Raw genomic sequence first — 12524 nt, 5'->3', positions numbered from 1 at the left:
GTATCAAAAGCAGCACTGAGGTCTAACAGAACAAGCACAGAGATGAGTCCACTGTCTGAGGCCATAAGAAGATCATTTGTAACCTTCACTAATGCTGTTTCTGTACTATGATGAATTCTAAAACCTGACTGAAACTCTTCAAATAGACCATTCCTCTGCAGATGATCAGTTAGCTGTTTTACAACTACCCTTTCTAGAGTTTTTGAGAGAAAAGGAAGGTTGGAGATTGGCCTATAATTAGCTAAGATAGCTGGGTCAAGTGATGGCTTTTTAAGTAATGGTTTAATTACTGCCACCTTAAAAGCCTGTGGTACATAGCCAACCAATAAAGATAGCTTGATCATATTTAAGATCGAAGCATTAATTAATGGTAGGGCTTCCTTGAGCAGCCTGGTAGGAATGGGGTCTAATAGACATGTTGATGGTTTGGAGGAAGTAACTAATGAAAATAACTCAGACAGAACAATCGGAGAGAAAGAGACTAACCAAATACCGGCATCACTGAAAGCAGCCAAAGATAACGATATGTCTTTGGGATGGTTATGAGTAATTTTTTCTCTAATAGTTAAAATTTTATTAGCAAAGAAAGTCATGAAGTTATTACTAGTTAAAGTTAAAGGAATACTCGGCTCAATAGAGCTCTGACTCTTTGTCAGCCTGGCTACATTGCTGAAAAGAAACCTGGGGTTGACGCTTTGTAGGTGGAATTCTTTCCCATTCTTGCTTGATGTACGACTTCAGTTGTTCAACAGTCCAGGGTCTCCGTTGTCGTATTTTGCGCTTCATAATGCGCCACACATTTTCAATGGGTGACAGGTCTGGACTGCAGGCAGGCCAGTCTAGTACCCGCACTCTTTTACTACGAAGCCACGCTGTTGTAACACGTGCAGAATGTGGCTTGGCATTGTCTTGCTGAAATAAGCAGGGACGTCCCTGAAAAAGACGTTGCTTGGATGGCAGAATGTGTTGCTCCAAAACCTGGATGTACCTTTCAGCATTGATGGTGCCATCACAGATGTGTAAGTTGTCCATGCCATGGGCACTAACACACCCCCATACCTTCACAGATGCTGGCTTTTGAACTTTGTGCTGGTAACAATCTGGATGGTCTGTTTCCTCTTTTGTCCAGAGGACACGACGTCCATGATTTCCAAAAACAGTTTGAAATGTGGACTCATCAGACCACAGCACACTTTTCCACTTTTTGTCTGTCCATTTAAAATGAGCTCGGGCACAGAGAAGGCGGCGGTGTTTCTGGATGTTGTTGATGTTTGGCTTTCACTCTGCATGATAGAGTTTTAACTTGCACTTGTAGATGTAGCGACGAACTGTGTTAACTGACAATGGTTTTCTGAAGTGTTCCTGAGCCCACGCGGTAAGATCCTTTACACAATGATGTTAGTTTTTAATGTAGTGCCGCCTGAGGGATCAAAGGTCACGGGCATTCAATGTTGGTTTTCAGCCTTGCTGCTTACGTGTAGAAAGTTCTCCAGATTCTCTGAATCTTCTGTTTCTGTGTAGGCTCTCAGTTGTCCAGGTGGTTTCCATAGTAGAGAAGCTTGAATCTTCGACTGGACTGGGTTGCTTGACACGAGGACGTTTCGCTTCAAATCGCAGAAGCTTCCTCAGCTAAAATTCTTGCTCTGGTGGTCTGACCTCTGTCTTGACTCTTGTCGAGAAGAATGATCCGAAGTCACAAAAGCTGGAGTTTTAAACCTAACCAGACCCCTCCTACCGAGAGGCAGACTGCTAAGGCTAGTGACTAAACAATAGCTCTAATTAGAACCTATTGTGCTCTAGTTAGCACTCTCCTAATGACAGGGCAGCTGTGGCTCCCTTGACGACTCTGCTGATGACATGAATGACTCATTATCATGAACAAAAGACTGAAACTGCTTTGACCTGAGTACCCCATTGTAAACAGGGGATAAAGCGTGTCTCAGACCCCCTCCCCAGTTAAGGCTGGGTTTCAAACGTTTCACAGGAGGCATTCTTTGTGAAACGTTTGAAACCCAGTATTTTTCCAAAAGTAGGTCTTAGAAATAAAAAGTGGTCTTATAATCAGGAGCGTCAATACGGTAAATTCACACAATCTAACATCATTATTTCAAGATAAGACACACTTTAAAATTAAGTCCTTTAATTTTAAGCTTTGTCCTTCCGTGCACTGGATTTATGGAACCGCCTGCCTCCTGACATCAGGCAGGTTCTGTTGATGGATTTGAAGACCCACTTATTTACTTCTACATATGAGTCATGAGTTGTGTGTCTACAGCTAAGATTATAATTATATTAACTAATCAAACTGTAATTATATTATCATTTGACTGTGATTATAACTTGTTTATGTTGACTTGTATGTTGTGCAGCACTTTGATGGAAAGCACTTTTCAAATAAATGTATTATTATTATTATCATCATCAGTCTCCCAACAAGGAAACGCAGGAACCACAAAAGACGTGAAAGTTCACTTTGTAAAATTGGTTTTAGTCCTAAACACGTCATTTCTCTTCCATTAATGCTCTTGTCATGATCAATCAATCAATCAATCAATCAATTTTATTTATATAGCACCAAATCACAACAAACAGTTGCCCCAAGGCGCTTTATATTGTAAGGCAAGGCCATACAATAATTACGTAAAAACCCCAATGGTCAAAAAGACCCCCTGTGAGCAAGCACTTGGCGACAGTGGGAAGGAAAAACTCCCTTTTAACAGGAAGAAACCTCCAGCAGAACCAGGCTCAGGGAGGGGCAGTCTTCTGCTGGGACTGGTTGGGGCTGAGGGAGAGAACCAGGAAAAAGACATGCTGTGGAGGGGAGCAGAGATCAATCACTAATGATTAAATGCAGAGTGGTGCATACAGAGCAAAAAGAGAAAGAAACACTCAGTGCATCATGGGAACCCCCCAGCAGTCTAAGTCTATAGCAGCATAACTAAGGGATGGTTCAGGGTCACCTGATCCAGCCCTAACTATAAGCTTTAGCAAAAAGGAAAGTTTTAAGCCTAATCTTAAAGTAGAGAGGGTGTCTGTCTCCCTGATCCGAATTGGGAGCTGGTTCCACAGGAGAGGAGCCTGAAAGCTGAAGGCTCTGCCTCCCATTCTACTCTTACAAACCCTAGGAACTACAAGTAAGCCTGCAGTCTGAGAGCGAAGCGCTCTATTGGGGTGATATGGTACTATGAGGTCCCTAAGATAAGATGGGACCTGATTATTCAAAACCTTATAAGTAAGAAGAAGAATTTTAAATTCTATACTATAATTAACAGGAAGCCAATGAAGAGAGGCCAATATGGGTGAGATATGCCCTCTCCTTCTAGTCCCCGTCAGTACTCTAGCTGCAGCATTTTGAATTAACTGAAGGCTTTTCAGGGAACTTTTAGGACAACCTGATAATAATGAATTACAATAGTCCAGCCTAGAGGAAATAAATGCATGAATTAGTTTTTCAGCATCACTCTGAGACAAGACCTTTCTAATTTTAGAGATATTGCGTAAATGCAAAAAAGCAGTCCTACATATTTGTTTAATATGCGCATTGAATGACATATCCTGATCAAAAATGACTCCAAGATTTCTCACAGTATTACTAGAGGTCAGGGTAATGCCATCCAGAGTAAGGATCTGGTTAGACACCATGTTTCTAAGATTTGTGGGGCCAAGTACAATAACTTCAGTTTTATCTGAGTTTAAAAGCAGGAAATTAGAGGTCATCCATGTCTTTATGTCTGTAAGACAATCCTGCAGTTTAGCTAATTGGTGTGTGTCCTCTGGCTGCATGGATAGATAAAGCTGGGTATCATCTGCGTAAAAATGAAAATTTAAGCAATGCTGTCTAATAATACTGCCTAAGGGAAGCATGTATAAAGTGAATAAAATTGGTCCTAGCACAGAACCTTGTGGAACTCCATAATTAACCTTAGTCTGTGAAGAAGATTCCCCATTTACATGAACAAACTGTAATCTATTAGATAAATATGATTCAAACCACCGCAGCGCAGTGCCTTTAATACCTATGGCATGCTCTAATCTCTGTAATAAAATTTTATGGTCAACAGTATCAAAAGCAGCACTGAGGTCTAACAGAACAAGCACAGAGATGAGTCCACTGTCTGAGGCCATAAGAAGATCATTTGTAACCTTCACTAATGCTGTTTCTGTACTATGATGAATTCTAAAACCTGACTGAAACTCTTCAAATAGACCATTCTTCTGCAGATGATCAGTTAGCTGTTTTACAACTACCCTTTCAGTGATCAGTGTGACAATCAAGAAAAAGACCATTCAAAGAAAAGGATGCTGAATTTTGGAGTGGGTTCTTGTGTGCATGTGCGCGTGTGTGTGCGTGACTGGAGCCTGCTGTGCGTTAAACTGCAGGTTCCCTCACACAGAACACAAACAGTTGATCTGCACCATTCATGTCAACCCACAGATTTTTCTTCTTCTCACAACTGCATTCACTTAACTGCAACTCTGCATCAATGCATTAATTCTGACGATTTGAGTCTTAACAGACACAGGCACCAAAAGGCATTATGGGAAATTCAAATGATCTCCTCTCATCAACCCCCCCCCACCCCGGTCAAAATACATAGAACACTGCCATCTACTGGATGGGAGTGTGAATAGAACAGTATATTTGTGAATCTCAAATGCAGTTTTACGCTCAGAATGTCTCAAAATAAGTGGGTCACCAATCACATGCATTGTAAAAACTAACACACAAGTTACAGTAACTTTACAGGGTGCGTCAGACACTGTCTTTATGCTTAGGAAAATGATGTGTTAACATTCCATTTCATTCACCCTATTGACATATCCCATAATCCCTTGCATGCCAGAGAGTTGCTGCAGTCTAACAACATATAGAGAATCAACATGATGACAGTTGTAAATTAATACTATACTACAAAAATGTAATTTTTTTATGCTTTTCGTCATGTTAATAAGAGATTGCTGCATGATACCCTGAAAACTTGCTAAAACAATTATAACAAATAATCCGTGTCTGCTACGTTTAATCTGCGTGGAATTTAATAAATGCAAACCGAATTTCAGACATATTATATATATTAGTCTGGAACAAAGAGGACAAACAGTGTTGTAAAGAACAATAATCAAGACGTTAAAGAGCAAACTTCACTTTCCCCCAGAATGACATGATCAGATTGTAGCTCACAGCAGCTCCCATTGAAAATAACAGAGAGACAGACTGTGATTCTCACGTTTACATAAAATAAACACAATAACAACGTCTATAAACCCAGAGAATAAATTCATGAGAGTTTTAGGCACAATATAAAAATAGTTTTATGTTGCGATGTTAATGGTGTTGTCTGTTTGCAGCGGTTAAAGTGCAGCGTAATCAGAGCGTCTCAATGCAGTTCTCAATGTTACTGAAATCTCGCAGCGCGGCGACCTCTCTGTGGTTTTGCGGGATTTGAAACATCAATAGGGCGAATGTAGTGGGTACATCAATCATTCAAAAGAAATGTGTTGTGTTGATGAGATTTTTGTTACAACCCCAATTCCAATGAAGTTGGGACGTTGTGTAAAATGTAAATAAAAACAGAATACAATGATTTTCAAATCCTCTTCAACCTATATTCAATTGAATACACCACAAAGACAAGATATTTAATAGAGAAAAATAACTGGTGCAACACAGAAATAAGTGCCGGAAAGTTCCTTAGCATCCTGAACGCAGGACTCTGAGGAAGATGTGACTCTCACATCGAAACGTTAGTCCCGCTGTATATTTTTGTTTCAGCACCTTATTAAACTTTCCGGCACTTATTTCTGTGTTGCACCAGTTATTTTTCTCTTTTACAAATTAGTCCTGTCTGGTTGCACCAGATTTGTTTGTGCTATACAGAAGCGCGGTGAACTCTTCTCTTTTTTGTTCTACAAGATATTTAATGTTCAAACTGATAAACTTTATTGTTTTTGTGCAAATATTTGCTCATTTTGAAATGGATGCCTGCAACATGTTTCAAAAAAGCTGGGACAGTGGTATGTTTACCACTGAGTTACATCACCTTTCCTTCTAACAACACTCAATAAGTGTTTGGGAACATGAATATAATTATCTACACTACCAGTCAAAAAAAATGGACACAAACTAAAGATTTGTCCTGAAGATGTGAAGAATTTAAAAAAACAATTCACATTTTCATCTTCAGAGCCAAATTTTTTTACCCAATGACCTGGAAAATATATGTCTCACAGTCAGGAAGCTGAGATTGTTCTGAACATTTTGATATGCAAAATGGCATCATAGTAAAAGAAAGAACTTCAAAAGTGGGACTTGGTGAAAGTACAGTGAAACTCATGAAAATGCCTTTGGCCTCCCATTCACCCATTCACACAGTGATGTCAGGGTACTGCCACATGAGGTACTCACTGCACACCAGGAGCGACTCTGGGACTAAGGACCTTGCCTGAGGGTGATTGTGTCCCGTCCCCTCTGCCTTCTTCTTCAGCAGGTCGGTTTCTTTATTTCAGGAAGAGGAGTGGCACAACAACAGGATCACACGATTGCAGATTCCAGAAGTGGAATAACTGTGACACAGAAAGTCCACAGAGCAAAACCTCGTGTGGGATCGTGACCTCTGCCACTTGCAGCCGAGTCTGAGCCACCCTCGTGATACCAGCCAGTCCCTGCCATCAGGAAGGGGTCTGGCCGTTTGAACAGGTGCCATACGATGGAAACAAAGACCTTCCCCTCAGTGTTCTTCACTTCATCTAAAGGACTTCTTTCTGTTGCGGTGTTGGTGTCGTTTGCACTGAGCAGACTGATGTTTTTAATGAATGTCTCCGTATTGCCGTGGACTACTCTCAGCACTGAATCCAATCACCGAAACTAATCACTGATCACAATCACATTTCCATAAACTGATCAACTGATCGAGATGAATGTGGTGCAGTTTTTGGTGGTGCTGAATCCTCACCTCGTAGTAGCTCTGGACAGCGTTGATGAAGGCCTCGTCGGCAACGATCTGGGTTTCACCGTTAAGGAAGGCCTGGAAACGCTCCTTGACAGTCTGCAGCTGCTGCTTATTGATCTGATCAGGACAATAACAAAAAAACAGACAGACAGCAGCAGCACTCGTTAGAACCTCTGACAAGAATCTGGACCGACGCAGCCGACGTATTTATTACCAAGAGATTAAACGAGATGAAAACCATCAAATGGAGGCCACAAACTTCATGAAACTTCAGCTCCTGGGCACAAATGACATCAGCGCAAGAAACATTTCAGTCCTGTTGATCAGAGCTGCAAAAATTAATCAATGAATCTGCTACGAATTAATGACCAACTATTTTCAAAATCAACTGACTGTTTCGAGGATTTTAAAAATTTTATTTCAGCTTCTTAAATGTAAATATTTTTGTGGTTTCATGATCATTTTCTTTCTTTCTTTCTGGCATTTGAGGACGTCACGTTGGACTTTTAGAAACGCTGATGGATTATTTTTCTGGATTGTTCTGAAGTCCTGCTGACACACAGTACCAGTCTAAAGTCTGGACTCTCTGTCCCACAAACGCCAAGATCTAAAACCAAGACAGTGCAGTACTGTCAGCTTCCCACACCGCCTCTGAATGCAGGAAAAAGGCTGCAGATTTTTTTTGCTTTCTGGGAAGGTCACACCCCCAGATCCCTCAGTCATCATTTTGTCCGTGTCTGTAATTTGTGATGAAAGTGTTTATCGCTGCTGAACTTCTTTCATGTTGAGGTCTTTGATCTCTGTGCGGGGGAAAGATCTGAAAATAGTTACACTCCCCCCCCAGATCACCAAATTCATTCATTCATTTTCTGTCACTTATCCACGTCACAGTGGCAGCAGACCAAGCAGCTCGTCCCACTCTTCCCTATCCTCAGCCAACTCCTGTCACATTTCCCAGGGGATCATGAGGCGTTCCCAAGCCAGCTGGGAGATACAGTCCCTCCAGTGTGTCCTGGGTCTATCTTGGGGTCTCCTTCCAGTTGGCCATGCCTGGAAATCCTCCGTAGGAAGACGACCTGCCTGTGTTAGCTACAGGTTGACCACCAAATAAGAACCCAAACATCCTAAAACCTCGGTGATTCAGCACCCAGTCTCCCTACCAGGGCACTGCCCCTGGAAACCATCGGGGCGTACCCTCACTGCTACGCTGTAAGACGTTCTGGTGGGAACCTGGTGCAACAACAAACCCACTCACTGGCGGCTTCACTTTAAAAATGTAGACATTTTTTAAAGTGATGATGAAGCCTTAAGGACCGTGGAAGAACTCCAGAGATAATGAGCTGATGACTGGAGTTTATCTTCTGTGTTTCTGAGCACCTTGTGATCGGAATCTCTGAGTGGGGTCTGATTGAAGACCAGGTCCATCTTCGGATCACTGCCGTCCGTGTAAACAGGGTCACTTCGGATGGTGACGGTAACCCGTCTGACAGCAGGGGGACACGTTACCACAGTAAAGGTTACTAAAGACAGAGCAGTGGGACTAAGAGCTGGAATCACAGCGCCCCCCTGGCCACAGCGAGCAGACTGCACCGTCACAGGTCATCAGAGCCACCAGCAGGATGATTAACAGACCCACAATCCAGACTTCACAACAACAACAACAGGTCCAAACAGAATCCAACCCATCCTCAGAGGAGGTTCTGGATCACCACCTGGATGCTTTATCTCACAAAAACGATTTCTAACTTCTAACTTCGAACAGTTAAAACCAGAAATTTATGGGGAGACAAAAACAGCTCTAAAATTTCACCCTGATTTCAAACCTGGTGCTGGTGAAGGTCGTAAATACTACAGTTACCAGGTTTGTACAAGATCAACAAACATGGATCCAGAAGTTACTGCGATGCTTCAAAACATACCATGATTTGCTATTCGGGATGAAACAGGAAGGAACGGGAAGGAACGGGATGAAACGGGATGAAATGTGATGAAACGGGAAGGAACGACACTCTGTGGAAGAACCCCATAAAAGACTGCAGCAAACAGCTCAGCAGAGCTTCAGCGTCACAGCGTCTGTGGGTCGATGAAGAGCTGACAGCCTGCAGGTCTGTGACCTCTGACTGAAGACGATGCTGCTGATGGATCAATAACACTGTCTGTGGAATGATCCAAACTTATGCTCATTGATCCGTTTGAGAGATTTAGCAAGTGTTTGTTTGTGATCTGAAGAATTATTCAGGTACAAATGTAGGATTTTTGAAATATGGTGAATTTTTATAGCCTCGTCAAAGAAATAACATCATCCGATGCTGACATTAATTTGGGGAGTGTAATCAATAAGGGAGCAGTCGGCGGATTAATCTGACTGATTTACCTGATAAGCTTCTCTTTGCACTGAAACCGACACAAAGAGTAAAGCTGTCAATCAATGTTCCAAAACTCGATCGCCAGAATCACGTTCTCCTTCAAAACAGCAGCTCGTAAATCAGGAGGTGTGGAGTCCAAAGGTATGGGAACCTGGAGGCCAAGTAATGTTTTTACTGCATGCTGATGACTGTAAGATCAAACCATGAAGATGAGAAGAATGTTTCGTCTGCTGATGAAGGAGAGACGGGTTCTGGGCTTCCCGCCTAACGGTACGGTTCTGAGACTTGCATAACTTTGGTACTGGATCACTCCAGAGAGTCTTTGGGCATGACCAGAATTACCTTCATATTCAATAAGGATCATTCTGTCAATCTGAGGGACTGCTGGACCTCAGGTCGGGCCTAGAACTGAGATTCTGTCAAAATAAGGTAAGAGCAGAGGGCATGTGCTAATGCTGCACGTCACCACACCCACCACGTTGCCTGATGAGGAAGCAGGTGATACATGGGTGTGGCTGTCGGCTTCTCTCAGCTGCTGATCTCGTGGGCCTGAATCTTGGGAGCCTCTCAGAGAGCTCCCAATGTAGCCTAAAAATTCCTGGCAAGGAATTTAGCCTCACAGTGATCCAGGAGGCGTCTGAGAGCAACTCTGACCAAGGAGGGGACAGAAACCCTTACCTCTGTGAGGACACGGGGTTGACCCCGTTGCTGGGTATGACACAGTCCTCCAAGAGCTACACTCTAAAACATCGCAGCTGCATTTAATTATGTCCACTTGCTACCTTTCTTTAACATAAAGAGCTCTTACAAGTTTTTTAATGTTGAACTCAACTTTACAATTCAAGCCAACTTGTAAAGTTGAGTTCAACATCCATTCGGCACCCAAACAAAACAAAAAATCTGTACTTTTGTTGACTTTCATTGGCATTGTTTAACCTTTGCAACAGCTTCATTCCTGCAGTTGGAGCCTCGTCAGGATCTTTAAACTGTTGAAAAATTTGAACAAATGCCACAGAAAACCTCAATTCATCCGTATTTCGTTTTGCTGTAGTTCTTGACAGTTTTTTTTATCATTTGCTTAGTTTTTGTAACGTTAGCATTAGGTTTGACTTCGTTCATCCAGCTGAACATTTTCACACAGTACAGAAGCCGGTTTCTCAGTGCTTTTGTGGAAGAGCTGCAGCTCCTCCGCAGCAGTGCTGGTGTGTGGAGGGCTTCTGCTGCTGCATGTGACGTGGCGAGTGCTGCCGCAGTCATGCCATGGTGCTGGCTGGCCAGGAAGAATTTGTTATCCTCTCCGCCAACGCACGGCAGTCCGTGATCGTGGTGTTGTTCCAGTGCTGCACATACATGAGGAGAGAGTTACTGCACAAAAAGTCCGGCCAGAGCTGCAGCATTCTGTCCATGAGCTCTGAAGGGCTTGCTGTCCTCCAGCCTCCACAGACAGAAGAGCCTGCTGGCCCTGTCAGCCTCTGACAGTTAAAAAGTTTTGAGGAAGTGAGCCTTGATCATTGCGTATTGCACGACTTTGATCCATGCACTTGCACACACGTCATTGTGACGATCCCACCGTGTTCCCAGCTGGATGCCGTGCTTTGTTCCACCTGCAGCCACGCACTCTGTGCTGGACACTGCATATATAAAATAATTATTTTGTGGCAGATTAATCATTTTCTCTGCAAGTTGTCGGTTGAAAATGACTAATCTTCCTGAATCATAGAGGAGCACTCCAGCAGGAGCCAAAGGAGCTGGAGAAAACATTTGGAGCCATCTAAAAAGGTAATTATTTGTCATGTTTACATTGTCATGGCTTGGTAAAACAGTTCCATTTTCTTTCCTTCTTGTGTGCAGTTGTAAAAGTATGTTTATGAGAGATTTAACATCTCATTATAAGTAGTAGTAGTTTACAGAAGCGTGACTTTGAGCCATCAAGTGTGAATAAAGTTCCAGCAGCAGCGGACATTTGCGTGTGAACAGCTCTGATCCACAGAGGCATATGAAAACAGAAAACCCAGTGTGATTTCAAATGGCGGCATTCTTTTTTTGAACATTTGATTTGCTAAATCATGATGAAACACCAGGGTTTTGAAAAAAGGTAGAGACAGACAGTGTCTCTCTCTCTCTCTCTGAGGTGTCCCTCTTTTGTTCTGGACGAGGAACCAGAGCAGGTGGTGGATCTCCACAGTGGGTCGGATCATGCGCTTCTGCCTGCAGCTGAGTTCCTCATCTCCTTAGATGTCCAACTTTCCATTTTCCAGCCCATTTACAGATGTCCCTGGTCTAAATCAAGGACTGCCTGCCTCTGGTGTTTTCCTTCTCTGAGATCTGATTCTGTGGCAAAGACTTCTGCCCCACCCCATGCCCCCAACATCTTACTTTGGACATCCATATACTGCCATCAACTTTAGAAGAACTGGTCCATTTGTCATTCAGTCTTTGCAGGTTTGTTCTTGAATTTTCTGCCCCTGTGGACACTCACATTTTCACTTGGATCTCCAGGAAAGCTGTCCATATGGACACTTCTCTTTTCAAGTTTCTTTTAATGAACAGGTTTTCTGCATGGTGGCATTTTGTTTGAGTCTCAACTCGAGGTGATTGACAGCTAACCTGAGGAAGTGTCCTCATGCATCTGACATCAGTGACCACCTGACCTACAATCTGACCATGAAACATGCAGACTTAAAAAAAAATGAAATCGGACTTATTAGTTATTGGAGACCTACTCTGTGTGTGTGTGTGTGTGTGTGAGTGAGGGGTTTGTGGGAACAGGATCAAAATCAGATGAGGCGTGGAAGCCTTAAATGTCCAGTGTTCCATGAAGCTCACTTAAATGTGTCCATCACTATTTGCAGATGTGCACGAGAACACAGATGCACGGGGATCAGGATTAGAGTCTGGCAGCGTGGTGCTGGCACAGCTCTTACAGATGTTGGATTAACAGTTTTATTCCTCTGACGAATAAACATCAGATGGATCTGTAATCCCAGATTACACACAACATATCAACAGTCTCACCACTGGAATGTGTTACAAGTCCGGAGGAGAAAAATAAAATTGCAAAGTGCAGAAAAATGTGAGCCGCTCAGAAACACAAAATTTATTAGAGCCGACCGATTTAGGGCTGCCAATATGATACCGACATTAGGGAGAAGAATACAGGGATGACACTGATATACCTGCTGACACAGTGAAGTGTTTTTCACACTAC

The 12524-nt window shown here is 42.7% G+C and overlaps 1 protein-coding gene across 1 annotated transcript in view; it reads right to left on the bottom strand.

Annotated features, from left to right (window-relative positions):
- Positions 1-12524, bottom strand: part of LOC117507690 (calcium-dependent secretion activator 1-like) — a 547099-nt gene that overhangs the window by 510020 nt on the left and 24555 nt on the right. Inside the window, 1 exon segment of the mRNA XM_034167504.1 lies at positions 6954-7067. Within this exon segment, the coding sequence (XP_034023395.1) occupies positions 6954-7067 (114 nt within the window).

This window comes from Thalassophryne amazonica, chromosome 3 (genome assembly GCF_902500255.1).
Source record: "Thalassophryne amazonica chromosome 3, fThaAma1.1, whole genome shotgun sequence".
Classification (NCBI taxonomy): Eukaryota; Metazoa; Chordata; class Actinopteri; order Batrachoidiformes; family Batrachoididae; genus Thalassophryne; species Thalassophryne amazonica.
This window is presented reverse-complemented; position numbering and strand designations above follow the sequence as displayed.